The following is a 16,622-nucleotide window of genomic DNA, read 5'->3' on the forward strand; positions in this document are numbered from 1 at the left end:
CACCCCCGCAAACAACAAACACAAATAACTCGAACATAAAACTTTCCGCATAAAGGAGCCGGTGAAATAAGAATGTGACCCTGCAGAACTAAGACCCGTACCGCACTACAACTTTTTAGTTGACCAACTCAACTGTTGAGCTGAGAGGGCGAAATGCGACCATTGAAAATTAGAAGAGGCTATCGCACCACCTCAACTCAATTTTTTTGTCATGGCGCTCATATGACCTTATGCAGTTGAAACAGCACTGTACCATCTCCTCATAGTTTTTGACACTCATCCGAACAAAACACAGAACGTATTTTGATTTTCACCAACTTACATTGAGTCTTGCAAGCGGTAGAAAATGACCATCATCTAAACTAAAATTTGACACATTTACTCCTTGGCTCCCAAAACCTGGTAACATTCTGTGGCATCAACCTGGTGATGTAGTAGATTCCCAGACACTCAAACATACCTGGAAATGACAGAGCAGACACACGTGCCAAAAGGGGATCTAGACAGAAACAGCCCAACATTCCAACTTCATACAACACTGCAAGACAATTCATTAAAAACAACAAACAAGATTGGATGAACAGATGGGCCTTAGGAAAGACAGGCAGGGCGGTTTTCAAACATATGACCACAAGAAAACAAAACGACGATATCAATCATGTACAGAGAAAGAAACAGACCACGATCTTCCGCCTATGAATAGACAGCTCAACTTCCACTTGAACAGAATAAAACAATATTTCCCCAAATGTGTGCTTTTTGTGACCATGCATATGAGACTGTGGATCATCACCTATTCCATAGCACAGCCCTAAATGACATCAGAGTAACAGTGATCCCTCCGAGATGAGACCTAACATTGAACATTGCAGCAACAGTAGCAAACCTGTACTTATCACCACATGGCATTGGAAAGATGGGCGACGAGGGCCCAGCTGTTGCAGGATTGATAACAACAACTACAACAAAATTAGAGTAGGCCTATCTATTAATACCAAGGACACTTTGCCTCAAACAAAACACACCCAAAAGGCAACAAAGATATTTAACACATATTTTATTACTAAAACAACACTTATTTGCATCATAACTTCAAGAAAGTCATAGCACTCATTAAAAATGTGATGACAAAAACAGTGCTTCAATGTGAAGACAAGAATGCTCACAATCTAGAGAAAACTTGACACATCAATGTGATCTAGAATTTTAAACTGACAATAATATTGCATTTGCATAGAATGGAGTTTTACAGAAGGCTTGATCAATTCTTTGTCTGCAAATATTTATTTTTCAGTTGATCAAAGAGAAAAGCAGAAGTAATGTAGCATAGACCATTCGCAAGAAGTATATGACAGTGTGGTGATACAAACAACAAAAAATGTTTTGTGATCTTTGTCAAGTTTGTTCTGAATTTCAATCAGTTGTCGAAACAATCATATATCAAACAACGGGAAGGGAAGAAAAATAAGACAAAACAACAAACAAGTTAGCCTACTCTGGTTGCCAAAAATGAAGCACTAGTCAAGATGTTTGTAGACTGAGTGGTCATTAGTTATTACAGACAGAGAGTCCGTCAAACTGTAGAAGAAGAATATACAGATTCCTGCATTGTGAGTATAGGCTGAATTTCAATCTTGTATTTGACTCAAGAACACAAGAACTGTTCAAACATCACAACGCCTGAGCCTTATACCCTTCAACTTGATATTCTAAGCTATTTAGGGTGTCCACTATCACGTTTCCGAGGAACTTTTCATTCTAAAAAAGTTTTTTTCAAAACTGCTGTGCCTCTTTGCATGACCAAAACGTTTTATTTTAGGGTTGTCATTACCATTATTTTTAACAACCATTGATGTAGACAGAGAGAGCAATAAGTTCATGTGTATTTGCAAATGAAGTGTACCTTTAACGGATGAAAAAGAAACTGATAAAGAAAAAATAAAATCGGACGTACACACATTATCATCATCACTGAGAACCAGATCTAAAACAGACATTGGCAATCATCAGCACATTTAAAAAGTCAGCACCTTGAACCATACAAGCTCATCATGCTTTTCAGGCAGTCTAAGCTTCCCATTGCTTCTTTGTAAGTACAGTTTCATTTCATTGTCTCCATGGGAATATCCACAACAATCATTTAAAAAGCAGTATTCCACTGACATGAAAATACACAAGAAAGTGACTTAAAACAAAGAGTCATACATTTGAATAGCATTAATAGTTTTGAAAAAACGAAAATAGATAATAAATTAAATCTTTTGCTCTGACAACTTCAGCATTTGTGAAAATACTAGCAAACATTTATTACTGAGATTTAAGTGTATGATTATTTTCCATTGTCATTAAATAGTTTTTTTTCAAATACATGTCAATATTATTACAAACTTTTAGCACGTGAAGAAAAACGGGAATATTTTTTTATAATTCAGCCTTCCTCGTGAATCCCAATTCAAAAGAAACTGGTAAATATCTGTTCTGAAAAAGAAAACGTAACGTTATATCAATTCTAGAAACCCACCCCTGCCAAAACATTTTGTATTTACTACTGGTTACTGCTAACATAAGTCTGGAAGCCGAAATTGCTCAGTAGACAAGAATGAAAGGAGGATGCCGCTTTGAGCAGTTAAAATAGCTGCTATAGTATGGGTTGTTACATGAACTGTCGTTGTATCAATAATTTCTCAACAATGAATGGTTTCTTGATTATCTGTAAACCAAAAGATGAAATAATGTTTTCAAGACAAAATTACTCTTGATCAACTGCAGCCTGAAGAGGTAGTTAACTTTTTCTTTTCAAGCAGGGAAAAACTACAGAAGAATATAACAATCCAAGAAAAATTAATAAACAAAGCCAACAATTTTCTGAAACCCCATTGACTTAATAATAGCAAAACTCTTCTGAGGTCCAGATGCACAAAATAAAAGAGAAGGACCAGTTCTTCTGAAATAGGCTATATGTCACATCAACACATGAATTCATTGCATTAGTCATAAGTCTTGTTTTCTTCCATAATATGACACAGCTCTAGCTGCATTCAGAGGAAAGTTCTAACTCTATTATTAATCAAGTTTTTTTGTAGGACAACTCTAAATAACAAATTAATAAAAGAAGTGTCTCAAAAAAGTTAGTTAGCATCCCAATTTACAAGAAGCAAAGAATTACCAATTCTATTTATTTATACAATTGTGTCACGACGTGGTGGAATCAGGCGCTCGTCAGTTTTTGGGCATACAGGGTTATTGGTAACATCTTAAAGCCTGTTCATTTGCCTTCCTTTTGATGAAAAAAAAATCTGTCTATGTTGAATTAAAGTCGGAATATTTGCGATTGAAGGAGCTCAGGTTCGCCTGTTTTCAGAGGTAAAATTAGGCCTTCAAAGTTTGGTAACTTTCATAGCCTGAGAGTCCTAGGTACCTGAAAATTTACATTTTTATACCTTTAATCAACGTTTCTTGATAACCAATCAACACAAAAAAGTGTTCTTTTATGGGCATGAAAGGTGTTGAGCCAAAAAAAATTTAAAAAATTCCAAAAACCTGCAAAAAAAATGCCGATTTCTTCACTTTCATTATTTTGACGAGCGCCTGATTTCGCCATGCAGTCTCACAATTCATAGTATTCGAACACTCTCTGATCATCACTTTAAAAAGTTTCAACCCACTGAACCTGAAAGTGCCCTACCTCTACCCTTCTGTGCACTGAGAACACACCTATCAAAGAACAGTGAAGTAAATCCAACAACTGACCCATGCAATCCTGATATGATTGATGGTTTGATACTGTCTTGTTAAATTAAAAGCATTTCATATTTTTTTTAAATTTCTGCATAAGCTATTTGACATGGATATGACTCAATGACTGGCCAATTTTACAGTCCATCAGGCTGTGATTAGAATCATAAATTATTCTTAAAATTGATAAAAAGGGACTGTTTTTAAAAAAATAGCTTAGGAGTGGACAAGTGAAGTAAATAACTACAAAGCATGTCAGAGGATCATATATACACAGGAAAAATGGATGAGTTATTTACACACACATAAAAGCTCAATATTCACATATATCGTAAGGAATGCTTATTTTTATAAATAAAAAACACATTTCTTTCAGGACTACAGATGAGTATCAGCAATGTCAATGCGTTTTGTCTCGTATCTGTCAAGGACCACGGAAAGCTGCGAGATGTCATCGTCAAAACTTCTGGAAAGTTCACTTGGCGTCAAACTGCGGCCCATTTTTAAGGCGTAGATGAGATCATCAAAATCTGGACTGTCACTTTCTATGGTAGCAGCTGGACTGACCACTGCCATGGGTGGGTCAATGTAGACCTGAGAGGGCAAGGCTCGCTTCACTGTCATCCTGCTTTGACCTCCAACAGTGTTCCTCTCCCACGCCTGTGCCAAAGAAAACAAAAAGTTTCATGGAAAACTTAACAAGAGTGATATTATGGAAACACATTTCAGACTGAAAGAAAAATATTAGTTTTACAAATTGAAGCTACGAGGATATGCAGGCTTATCTAAATAGTGTACTTAAGTGCTACTATAACGTTCATTCATATCGTACTTTAATTACTTTCAGTGTGTAAAGTTCTATAGTACCACAAGCATAGCAGTTCGACTTTGCTACACAGCATGGTGTGGAATCTTTGCCTGCTGTCGAGCAAGAGCTGTGTTATGAGCGGTGCCCATTGGCATTATCTGTCCGGTTTGGTTTGGTTTTGTTGATTTGTGTGGCTAGCTGAATTGTCCTCCACAAGAGGGAGAAAACCGACAAAACTGATGATTACCTTCAATAACTAACGTATCTGTTTTCAAGCTTGCATGTCAGGCGATCAGTTTGGGCATTTAAAATACAGTGGAATCAGCTTAAATGTCAGATTTTCTTCAGTTAAGCAGCATTTTTGGTTTAAACATATTGCCCAAATTGTGAAAAAAAAGGGGATATTTTAATGTTTTTCAGATTACCACTATTTTCTTAATAAACATGTTCAGTTTCAGTGGACTTCAACCTAATATGATGCAAGTTTTTTGAGGACTTACCTCATTCAGCAAAGATGTTCGAGAACCCTTGATGCTGGCAGCATTGACGTAATGATTGAACTGATGATCTTGTGGAGGGTAAGGTGGAACGTCACTGCTCAAAGAGTACGAGGACTTGACGGGTCCCAGCCATTTCGCAAACAAGGGATTGCGGAACACAGCATAGATAACAAGGATCAAAATTGCCTGAAAAGAAGATTAAAAATAAAACAGCAAAGTTACAGAGAAACAAATCCCCAAAATAAAGGCTATTTTAGGATGGAAATAAAGGAAGACAGTTTGACAAGAACTAATGAGGTACAGGGAAACAGAACCTGCCAGTAGCATCCTACAAACACTTTTCTTAGAAGTAAAGAAAAAAATGACTGCTTTGACAAAAGGATAAAGCCATGAATACTAGGGCATCTCAAACTTCTGAACCTTACTTTGGTAAGATCCATAAAGAGACATTAATATCTTTATTTGACTTCTCATTCTTTTCACAAATAAAAAGACATTGAAAGTAAAAGGAAACTAAGTATTTATCCTCAAGAGAAATTTAGATTAGCCTGCATTCACATTTATAAAAAACAGTTAGTCGTATTAATTGTTTTTTAACCTCCTGCTCTCTGCCTCCCCAACTGAAAAGAAATTAAAGTAAAAACACTCGTAGCCTCAAAAAACACTCCATAGCATAACTAAACAGAAATTAAAACATCTGCAAAAATAATTTCAGATTGGTTTACACTACTATTAGTATATGTAAGTACATTGTCATTCATTCCAATTTGTTTTTCAAGGGCCATTTTTGCCCATTAAAAAAAATCATGGTTATCTGCCAGCAACAGAAACACTCTGTAGGCTTAAAAAGAAAACTAACTATATCCTCGAAAAACATAATGTTAGTATGAGATTTGAGGAAAACTAACATAGCGATATCTGATACTTGGAAAAAAAAACCCCATACCAAAATAAGAGCTGTGATGGCAAAAAGCACCATCATCCACAGGTGCCCATAGATCATGTGCAGGCCCAGCCACAAGTTGGACAGCAGGAGGAGGGCCCAAATCAACAGGATCAAAGGAATTTCTGAGGAGATGGTCATCATAAAAAATCTTATAACAGAGAACAAGATTTCCTGGTGTTGGTAAATGAAACTCTCACAAGAGTGAGTTTGGAATTACAGATGAATGGTCTACAACGCCCACCCAGTGTTTAGGAGAAAAGTAGTTGTCTCAGACAGGTGGATGTCTTGCGCAATGTTATTACATTGTAAAAAATATGCAAGGGAGTACATGGGAAGAGGCCATTTGTAAAGATGATTGTCTTATAAACAGGTGGCTGTTAGAGCAGGTTTGGCAGTGTCTTCACTCTTGTATGAACTATAACAGAACTCAAAGTACCTGACGGTCACTACCAAAGAGTGTGTGCTACAAGTGTCTCACCCCTGGAGTTCGTCCTGCCCCTGTACAGGTCGTCATAGAGCATCCACTGGGAGGAGATCTGGTAGGCTTTGATGAACACAAAGGCCAGCACTAGCAGCACAAGCAGCACCGGAGCCAGGATACCGGCCAGAGCTGCAAACTCATTTGTGATGAAACAGCTGCAAGGACACAGAGATGGGGTGAAAGGTCAAAATTTATATATATATATATATATATATATATATATTTATATATTAAACAACTGTAGACTGTGATTAAAAGAATCAATTCTTAATACAGCCGCACCATAAATTATCTATGAACCTTATTTTTTTCATTATGAAAGACTAAACAACTGTATATTCCCTAATGATACAATAACTGTTCGACTCTTCTAGCACGGAACACAATAGTGTTTTTGCATAAGGCTGGTAGACTACATATGTACCAGCATAAATGGGAAATTGGTTTCAATTTAGTTTGAGAAAAGAGACCCCCTACACGTAATATGATAACAGTCATTTAGCCCAAGGAAAAAGCAAGACAAACAAAAAGACAGAAACAACATAGGGAAAGAAAAGAAGTAAGACCTATCATTGGTGCCCTCCAACCACCAGCAAAAATATCTGAGTTTTAGCAGGAAAAATGGGTATCTCAATTTTACCGTCTTATACAAGTTTTGAAAATTGGAGTTTCAATCCTTTTTTTATGACAGCGGAGATATATATATGTGTATGATGCATCACACCGAGCGTGGAATTTTGAAACAAACTTCCTCTCAACACCACACCAAAAGATGTGAACATTTCTTACATTTCACCATTTCTGTTGACGTCTCCGTAGATGAAGTCCTCATTCAAGTCTGTGTGGTTCTTGAAGATGATGTAGGTCACAGTGTAGAATATGGCAACAAGAATAAGAGGCACTCCTGTAGAATTGGACAACAAATCCTTAGACTCAATGATTCTCAACATTGAGTATTTTGAACAATTGTCACAATCATTACAGTCACCGTTCTATTTTCAGGAAAGAATATTTCTTAAGAGAAAATCGCACTCCACTAAAGAGATAATACTTTATTACCATAACTTTTTCTACACATGATGGATTTTTAAAAAATTCATAACTTACCTCTGAACAGAGACAATAACTCAGATTGGTTATATAGAATTACAGTGGTCTACAACTCAAAAGATGCCAACTTGAAACCAAATTTAACTAAAAGATCATTTTTTTACATGTGACTTGATCTTTTAAGATAATTTAGAATGTCTACATACCATTTTTAAATACATAAGGTTTAGTAATGTTGATTCTACCATGTTGTAATGCTCCTTCCCCTGAACACACCCTCATAAAAAAAACACAGGAATATCTACAGTAAATTTAGAAAAAGCAAAGCGCACCATTATGCAATAAGCAAACAAATAATTGACTTTTGATGTAGAAGACATATCACAACTAAAAAGATTTCATATATAATGTCGGATCATACTTACCCCAGCCTATGATGAAAAAGATGATGTAGTATCTCTCCGTGTGTTCATCATTCATTATTAGAACTTTCCAGAAATTGATAGCCTGTGAATACACAACACAACCAGATGAAAGAAAAATGTAAAGCCTTCGAAACAAAGAAAAAAAATGGCGCAAAAATGTACACAAAACAGGAAAAAAAGACCTTGGTGTAATGGACTCACCTGTGTAGCTATCCAAGTGTACTGAGCCAGGAAGAAGTAGTGAAGGAACACTCCCATCGCAATACAGTCTGCATTGTCCCCATCAGGTGAGAACGCCAGGATCTCATCCGGAGACAAGAAAGCATCGATGACAAGGCAGAGCTGGGGGTGAAAAGAGAGCCAAACATTTTATTCTAGCATCAAAAGAAGTGTACAGAAGACAGCATACATTTACCAACACATTGATGTCAAGTGGTGATGTGATTGGGCAGCAAGAGTAAGGTACTAGTAAGAAAACAACAAATCTTTAAAAGTCCATCCCTCCACCCCGTACATCTCTGCATCAAAGCAAGAAGTAATACTTTTCTTAAGTCTAATGACAGCTCAGATGCATGTGACTAATAATTATTTTGGTTTTATACATTTTCTATTCCTTCATTCCTTTCCTCTACTCTTTCCACTCTGTCAAGAAATCTACTTTCAAACAATTTTTTTCACTGACTTTTTAAAAGTGTAACTCAAACGGAACAAAAAATCTGTGTCACCCATTGGCTCATGAAGTGGGAGGCACCCAACTATTGCCCAAGTCAGCTGTATCCCTCTACACAACAAAACAGTATAGTAATCACCTCCTCATTGACAAACAGATAGGATATTACAGCTTGATTGTCCAGATTCTGACACCTTAGTATGAAACAGCATGGAGATTGCCACTTAAAACAGGCATACACGCAGATGCAGAACATACCAGAGTAAAAAATATGGCCATCAAGAAATGCATGTGCAAGCTGGCAGAGAAAGTAGCTGCTGAGAAACAAACATGGTGGACTGCGACAGCGATGATGATGCAGCTCTGAAATTAAAATGCATAAAAATTGAAACATGAGTTGCATTTTTTCTAAGAACTTCTAAATTTTTTGCAAGTTCTCCTATGTACCACTTTCCCTCCTTATCTTTTACTTCTCCTTTTTTTCCTTCCACTTCTCACACAAAGAACACATGTAAAACTCTTTTCAATGTCTGAATGATAAAGACACCCCTATCTATTTTAATAGCACCCAACAATCTTTCAAAACAAAAACATCAAAAGTATGAAAACTAATTGAATTTTGGTTCAACTCTAATTTTTCTAAGAGAAAAATGCCAAAAGAAGCAATTTCAAGGCAAACTGGGTGATCTCAAGGTTGAACCGATATGCCAACTATCTCAAACCCTACTGATTAGCAAGGATCTGCCCTATGTTAGATACTATGTTAATCTAGGTCACACAGTATCCACATTTGACAAGAAAAACAGATTTATTCTTGGTAATTGAACACCCATTCTCATCCCAAGAATAAAAGTCAAATCAAGTTACCCCCCCCCTTTCCCCTTATCCTTCCCTCCTCAAACTACAAAAGAAATAAGATGCTAAAAAAACCCATTGAAGTACTACTGAGACATTTTTATTTAACAATAGAGAAAATCCAACGGCAGTTGTTGAGTTTGTTTTTGTATTCATGGTGAGAAGATCACATATCATTTTGCTCAAAACTAAAAGAGTGACAATTTTCTCCTTGGAGACCAGAGAAGTGTTCATTTAGCTATTCTTGTTTCATCTTTGGCCTTCCTGGCTTAGACATGGTCTGTTCTTGTTTTTATTGACTACTTAGTTATACTGTGATGGGTTTCCTTTACTCCCTTTTGAAGACTGCTTTCTTCTTGACAATACTACTGCTTGAAATTTGAGAAGCAAAAAAAGAACAATGCTAAGCCAATTTTGTAACGCTAATGAAAACAATTGACCTTACCTTTATTTCCAACAATCACCATCTACTTCTTTAGTTCATAAAATCAAAATACATTTTTCTTCCCAATTCTTCAACTTTGTTCAGTACATGAAGAAAAGAAGAGATGTCATCCATATGACATGTGTACTCAAGTGAAATGAGACAATAGGGCATTACTAGATCTAAGAGAAGGAAAATAAAAATACCAACACGGCAAACTATCAAATAGGAATTTTTCTTTATTGATTTTTGTTCGTTTGAGTAATGTGAAGCACATCTACATAACAAGAGTTGTTTAGTGCATGGAAAAAGTAGGACAGACAGACAGACAGAAACAACAGAGAAAAAGAAGAGATGAAGAACCAACTAGTAGCACTCTCCAATCATCCACAGTTTTTATTGAGAGAATGGTATATAGGTAAGATAAGACAAGTAAATGGAACAAACTTTATCAATCTAAATAGCAGAGTTTTAGATCGACAAAAAGGACACAATCAGCAGGGAACTGCTACAGGTTAACTCACTGAATAAGTTAATGGTCATAAATAGTTATATCAGCCACAGAAGAAATCATTGTGATACAAGTTCATGTTATGAGCCCCAATCCCCCCCCCCCCCCTCCCCCCCAAAAAAAACCAAACAAACAACAAAACAACAACAACAAAACAAAACAAAAAAACAAAAACCCCAGAGATACAAGTACATACAATTCAATGTCAGTGAGACAGAACAAGCATAGCCCATTTTTGTTCCCTTAAAGGCAGACACACCTAGATGTGCATGGCTGTTCATGCTATTGAAAATAATGGTCAGTTGAAGAGATGATAATGCAAATCACTGATCATGCTAGCTGCCAGAGCAATAACTTGCCACATGACTGACATGAATCAACATTTATGGAAATATGTAACATAATGGCCAATCATGTAACTCCACGCGTGCCCACTCAGCATCGACATAAAAGACAATGCAAACATACAGCTCTGTAATAACAAACAGCTAGTGATATGTCTCTGCTTGTTCTGATCTCATGATGATAAGTGGCTTCAATATTTTTGGTATTCATTTGCTCAGAAAAAGAGACAAAACATGTGCAGAGGATTACTGAAAGATAAACAGTGTTATGAAGGCAGAATTAAAGTCGGATGAACAATATAACATGTTGTCCTTGAAAATTTTTAAAAACAATTTGACATTGTATAATTTTTTCCCCCCTGTAAGGTTCTTTTAGAAGCAAAATGCTACCCTCATTTCCAGATAACTTTACCAGAAAGAGAAAAATGATAAAATATGCAACATTTCAACAATAAGTACTATATGATTCTCATAAACTTAAACAGTACTTTAAACATTTGCTCTGCCATTAGATGTAACCTTCTAGCATGTACCAATGACTTAAGATAGACTTGTTTCAAGAACTTGGCATAAAAAGTAATCATTTACACCAATTATGACAAATATCTCAATTTATAGATCTAGCGGAAGCCAAAGAAGGATGATACTGCAAAACAGTAGAAGCACGAAACACAAAAGTTGTTCACTTCGCAAGTACCCCTCCCCCCCCCCCAACAAAAAAAGAAAAAACAAAACAAACAAAAACCCCAGGTAATGTAATAAATATACATCATTGTAATGAAATGTATAGTTGGCTAATTAGAGATTATGGTACACGTGAAAATGAAGTTGAATAAAAGAAAACGACATTTTGGAGACAATGGATCTTTTTGAGTGAAGAGAACAATAACATTCAGCTCAATAATAGCAAGAAACAGCAGAGTTCTATTTTGATCACAGAAGGAATTCCTCTAAAAATTCCACAGGAAGGCACTTATGGTGAAATTGCACATAACCACGGATAAAATGTCAACAAAATCTATGGGTAATTTTAGAAGTCACTGGTCATCCATGCACACATCTCTGGCCAACTAAGCGGATAGAAAAGATACCACTGCATCTACACTAAAAACAACTAATCAGTCTTTGGAGAAAAGCTTAGAATCCTCAGTTATTAAGAACATCAGCAGCAGTCTGTATGTCCTATCTCCAGCCTTAAAGAATTGTCGCCTCATGAGACATCCAAATGAGCAACTTTGGAATTAGGACTGCACACACGCTTGTATATGAAGAACAAGACAACCTGTGAACAGAGCATTATTGGAATGCTTCATTATAGGAATCATATATCATTTTCTTTTAATGCTAGTGGTAGGCCTACTGACATCTGAAGTAGAAATATTATAATGTGAGGAAAAAGAAAAGTATATAAGAAGAACAGTGAGATAAAAGATCAATTGTGTAAAGATCTTGAAGACTTAAAGTTCCTAACAAAGACCTATAGAGAGCATGCACTTGAATTTAAAGTTTGTGAAAGAAGACTTTAAACAAAATATTTTCTCTTACAATCTACATACTGACACATGAACAAAATGCCAAAACAATATACACCAAGAAAATGTGATAACCATTAAATGAATATGCGTTTATTCTATGGGTAGCACACAGCAAGAGATACAAGTAAATACACAAGTCAATGAAATAGAACAATTTGTCCCTGTTTGTTCCCTCAAGGGCAATCAATTCTAGAACAGCTCTATCGTAATAAACTGTTTGTCATTCAACTAAGTTCAAGTTAGGAAAGAGAAGCTGAGGCAATGAATATTTAGACAATGAAAATTTGTTTAAAAAATTGGCTCTTTGTAGGAAAGTCATGGAAAGTACAACAAATATGAAACAACAGTGATAATTACCTTTCTGATAAGCGCGGTGACGATGAACAAATCTCAATGGCAATGTCGCAAACGGATGCCCACAATTTGCTTGGCAAGTGACAGCGAATGAAAAATCTACATGTCATCTCACAAAAAAGCAGTGACAAGAGTATTATTAAAGTGAATTATACATGGTAGTTTTGCAAACAATTAATAATTTCTTCAGAAAAAAATAAAAAATAATAAATGAAGGGCAGTATACAAGAACTAAAAGGCTAAGTATGAAATATTCATTCACAAAGTTGGGTGGGAAGGGGTTATGGAACCAGAACTCAGAGACTAGATCTAGGCAGAAAGAAACCCTCATTTCTGTCTTCTTTACACCACCTTTCACAATTTTATAGGTAGGTTAACTACAATGATGTACAACATTCACACGTGTAATATTAAACAGCACTCAAAGTAGACTGATAGCACTGCATGTAGAATATACAAGAATTCAGCAAAGCCCAGCTCTAGATCAGACGTTTGTCTTTTGATCTGACCCTACTGAAGAAGTTTGAATAAAAGAAGTAATGGCTCAGTCTCAGTGGTGTGCTATAGTTTGACCCTCTGATTGAATGAGTGCTGCACCGTGTGGCAACTAGTCATGAATGAGCTTAGTTAAAACCAAAGTACTGCAGTTTTTGTTTGATTTATCTTTATGAGTCATATTTTTAGCAGTAAGATCCACCAACATCAAATTTAATTTTTCTTGCCACAGTCAAAACATTTCTGTGTCATCCTTTCTCTGCTTGAAGAAAAGGGTATTGTCTATATAAGACAGTGTCTTTTCAGTCCCCATGATTTCAAATTTCAAAATATTGGCAGGCGAAAAGGTGAGGGTCCACTGTTTCTTGAGAGCAGTCTATTTAGGAATGCTGCAGCTGATTTTTTTCTATGTTAAAAAATTGAGTCAAATATACCATCACAAAATGTGAAAGACTATCAAGCCTTGTTCATATGTACAAAAAAAGCTACTGTTGAGAATTTTTACTATGCTTTGGTCACATAAACATAAAACGAGGACAAAAATGTGTCAAATTATTCATATTTCTTTTAGAGTCTTGTATGCAGTAAGTTATAATGGAGAAATAAGCATTGATTTCTTTTATTTCCTATTTTTTCCTCGCATGTATCACAAAATCTTTATTTTGATCAACCTAAAACAGAAAATTACATATATGGCCTAACACTACCATGGAAATGAGTAATTGTAACATATAAGACATGCAAAAAATATTTACTATTTGTCCCTCATTGTACTGACTTCACAATCATTTTATATGTAATCAACTTACCATACATATAAAGCAGGTCACATAAAACCAGACCACATATCCTATGATGTCTTCATCTCTGGTTGTGGCTACAACGGCGTAGCTTGACATATGATTGCACTCACAGTCCACAAAGTCATCATCTCCAGAACTCAGGTCATTGGTCACTTTGCAGACATCAGTAGGGTTCACCCACTTTTCGGATCCCGTGTCAAAGTAGACGCATCTGGAAGATAATAAGTCTTGACTTTCACCACACGAAGGGACTATTTAGTTATAGTGTTAGTATCATCTTACTTGATATGTAATTTTCTTGCTTTTACAGTTATGTAGTGAACTACTATTGATCTACAAAACCTTGATTTCAACTGGGTGTTGGCTAATATTTGGGAGCCAGTTTTATTTAGAGACCAAAAAAGAAGTTTGAATGTTGAACAACAGCAAATACATCCACCTCCATTCATGTTTGTTCAAAGACAACCAATCGCTAGCGAGAGAACTTTACATTATTCTCACTTCCAAAGAGTATACTTACCTCTTAGTCATTTAATCCACAAGAAAATAAGGAAAAGATGCATTTCTTTTAGTTCCACCAAGTGAGTGTATTGTATGAGTAAAATAAAAAAATTGAATAAACTTATTTCATTTTTTCTATACTTCAGCATTGTAGCACAAGAAAATGCTTTAAAACAGTTGGGCGAATTTAAGATGTTATATCATCTTTCAAGACTCAACCAAGTTAAAGAACATGCAATGATCAGACTGCTACTGGGTATTTTGTCTGATAAAGCCTTAGGCAAGAAAGCTTGGAGTCTCATTCATCAGTTCTTATACATGTAAATAGATTGCAAAGTTTGGTTTTATATACAGCGAGTCTGATGAAACTCTTCCTCGGCCTTTTGCACAAGATTTTTAGCATGGGAAAGAGCATTTTGTAAGCGATTCCTTACTCTGCACTCTTGGCAGCCACTCGTCGGCGCTGGGTGTGTATCCGAAATTTGACAGGGTCCTGTGTCCTCTGGGAGGGAACATCCTTTAGACCAAAACCTAAGACCTGCAACAACAATGAAACAGTTCAGCCTGCCATTCTGAGCCAGAACAGTCAAGGACTTCCGATCAGCTTACAATGACCACAAACAAATAATTTTAAAAAAAACTCATTCACAAGTTAGATTTTAAAAAGGGTAACAAATATAAACATCGTACAAAGTCATTCTAAACTGCATTTTTCTCTTATTGAGTAGGATGGTCTAATTGTATTTGTTTAAGGGAATCATTTCTTGATGAAGCTAAAACATTTACACAAAACAAAACCCCTAACATAAAGAGGAAGTTTCGTTTTACTGTTGAAAGCAATTACTGTGGTGATAGGGTTGTCAACTCAAAACATACAAACCAAAGTAAAATTTCTGAAACTGGTACTTCAGGAGGCCAGACTCTTTCACTGTTTAATAGACACAGTGCTAATATTGTAAGAGAACTGAAAATCTTCAGTGACCAAATTCTAACAGAACCTTAGCAATTCCATTGAAAGTAGTCATAAAGAAATTCACATACTATTAATACTGAGAGATATACTCTAGGACTGGAAAGCAAGATTTTATTCCAAGAATGTCGTGAAGCTCCAGAATTTTGTAGAGATTAAAGGTGGGGAAAGGCTCAATATGTGACAAAACGTAGTGAAATCAGGCACTCGTCAAAATAATGAAATCAAAGAAATTGGCATTTTTCTGGCCGTCGGGTAATTTTTTCCGAATTTTCTTTTTTTGTCTCAACACCTTTTATGTCCATTTAAAAACACATTTCTGTATGGAAGTTACAGAAAAACAGTGTTTAAAGGCACACAGAATGTATATTTTCAGTTACCAAGGACTCTCAAACTATGGAAGTCACATAACTTTGGCGGCCATTTTCTCATTGATTTTACCTCTGAAATCGGGCGATCCCCACCTCCTCCAATCACAAATATTTCGATTTCTGTTCAAGATAGATGGATATTTTTTTTATCAAAGGCAAGGCAAATAAACAGGCTATAAGATGATATCAATAACTCCATATGCCCAAATACTGACGAGCTTCTGATTCCAATGAGTCTTCACACATATTTACATAAACTCACCCGTTCATTCAGTATGGGGTCTCCATTCTCACCGTTATCAAACCATGTCTGACTTGAATACTCCAATAGATGAAAATCTACACACTGTAATATTCAAGATAGTCACATATCAACCAAGCCTGTTTCACTGTGCTATAAAGAGAGAGACAGAGAGAGAGAGAGAGAGAGAGAGAGAGAGAGAGAGAGAGAGAGAGAGAGAGAGAAAAGGAACATTAAATCACAACTTCGTGTTTCCAAGACCCGTGACGTGCCTGAACAATGGCAATTCTGCTATTAATTCTTGGACAGCCTTCCAAGAATACGAGTACTGCGAACATAAAATAGACAACAGTTAGTAGATAGGTATGTTTTACATAATAATAATAATAAACAGAAACAGAAAGAAAGCGAGCAAGTAAGAAAGGCACAGAGATCTAAGAGGGAGAAAGAGACAGACAGACGGACAGACAGACAGACACAAAGACACACAGACACACCGAGACGGAAACAGAGACAGAGAGACAAAGAGAGAGGAAGAGAGAGAGAGAGAGAGAGAGAGAGAGAGAGAGAGAGAGAGAGACAGAGACAGAGACAGACAGGGAG

At 36.1% G+C, this 16,622-nt stretch overlaps 1 protein-coding gene across 1 annotated transcript in view; it reads right to left on the reverse strand.

The window, feature by feature from the left end:
- Positions 1-3,531: 3,531 nt before the first annotated feature.
- Positions 3,532-16,622, reverse strand: part of LOC101854392 (adhesion G-protein coupled receptor V1) — a 108,504-nt gene continuing 95,413 nt past the window's right edge. Inside the window, exons 100-110 of the mRNA XM_035968175.1 lie at positions 16,041-16,124; positions 14,872-14,975; positions 13,943-14,147; positions 8,874-8,978; positions 8,147-8,287; positions 7,946-8,027; positions 7,260-7,374; positions 6,468-6,625; positions 5,990-6,111; positions 5,044-5,229; positions 3,532-4,395 (exon numbers count right to left, since the gene is read on the reverse strand). Of these exons, the coding sequence (XP_035824068.1) occupies positions 4,114-4,395; positions 5,044-5,229; positions 5,990-6,111; positions 6,468-6,625; positions 7,260-7,374; positions 7,946-8,027; positions 8,147-8,287; positions 8,874-8,978; positions 13,943-14,147; positions 14,872-14,975; positions 16,041-16,124 (1,584 nt within the window). The 3' untranslated portion in view covers positions 3,532-4,113. The remainder of the gene's footprint in view (positions 4,396-5,043; positions 5,230-5,989; positions 6,112-6,467; positions 6,626-7,259; positions 7,375-7,945; positions 8,028-8,146; positions 8,288-8,873; positions 8,979-13,942; positions 14,148-14,871; positions 14,976-16,040; positions 16,125-16,622) is intronic.

This window comes from Aplysia californica, unplaced genomic scaffold (genome assembly GCF_000002075.1).
Source record: "Aplysia californica isolate F4 #8 unplaced genomic scaffold, AplCal3.0 scaffold00043, whole genome shotgun sequence".
Classification (NCBI taxonomy): domain Eukaryota; kingdom Metazoa; phylum Mollusca; class Gastropoda; order Aplysiida; family Aplysiidae; genus Aplysia; species Aplysia californica.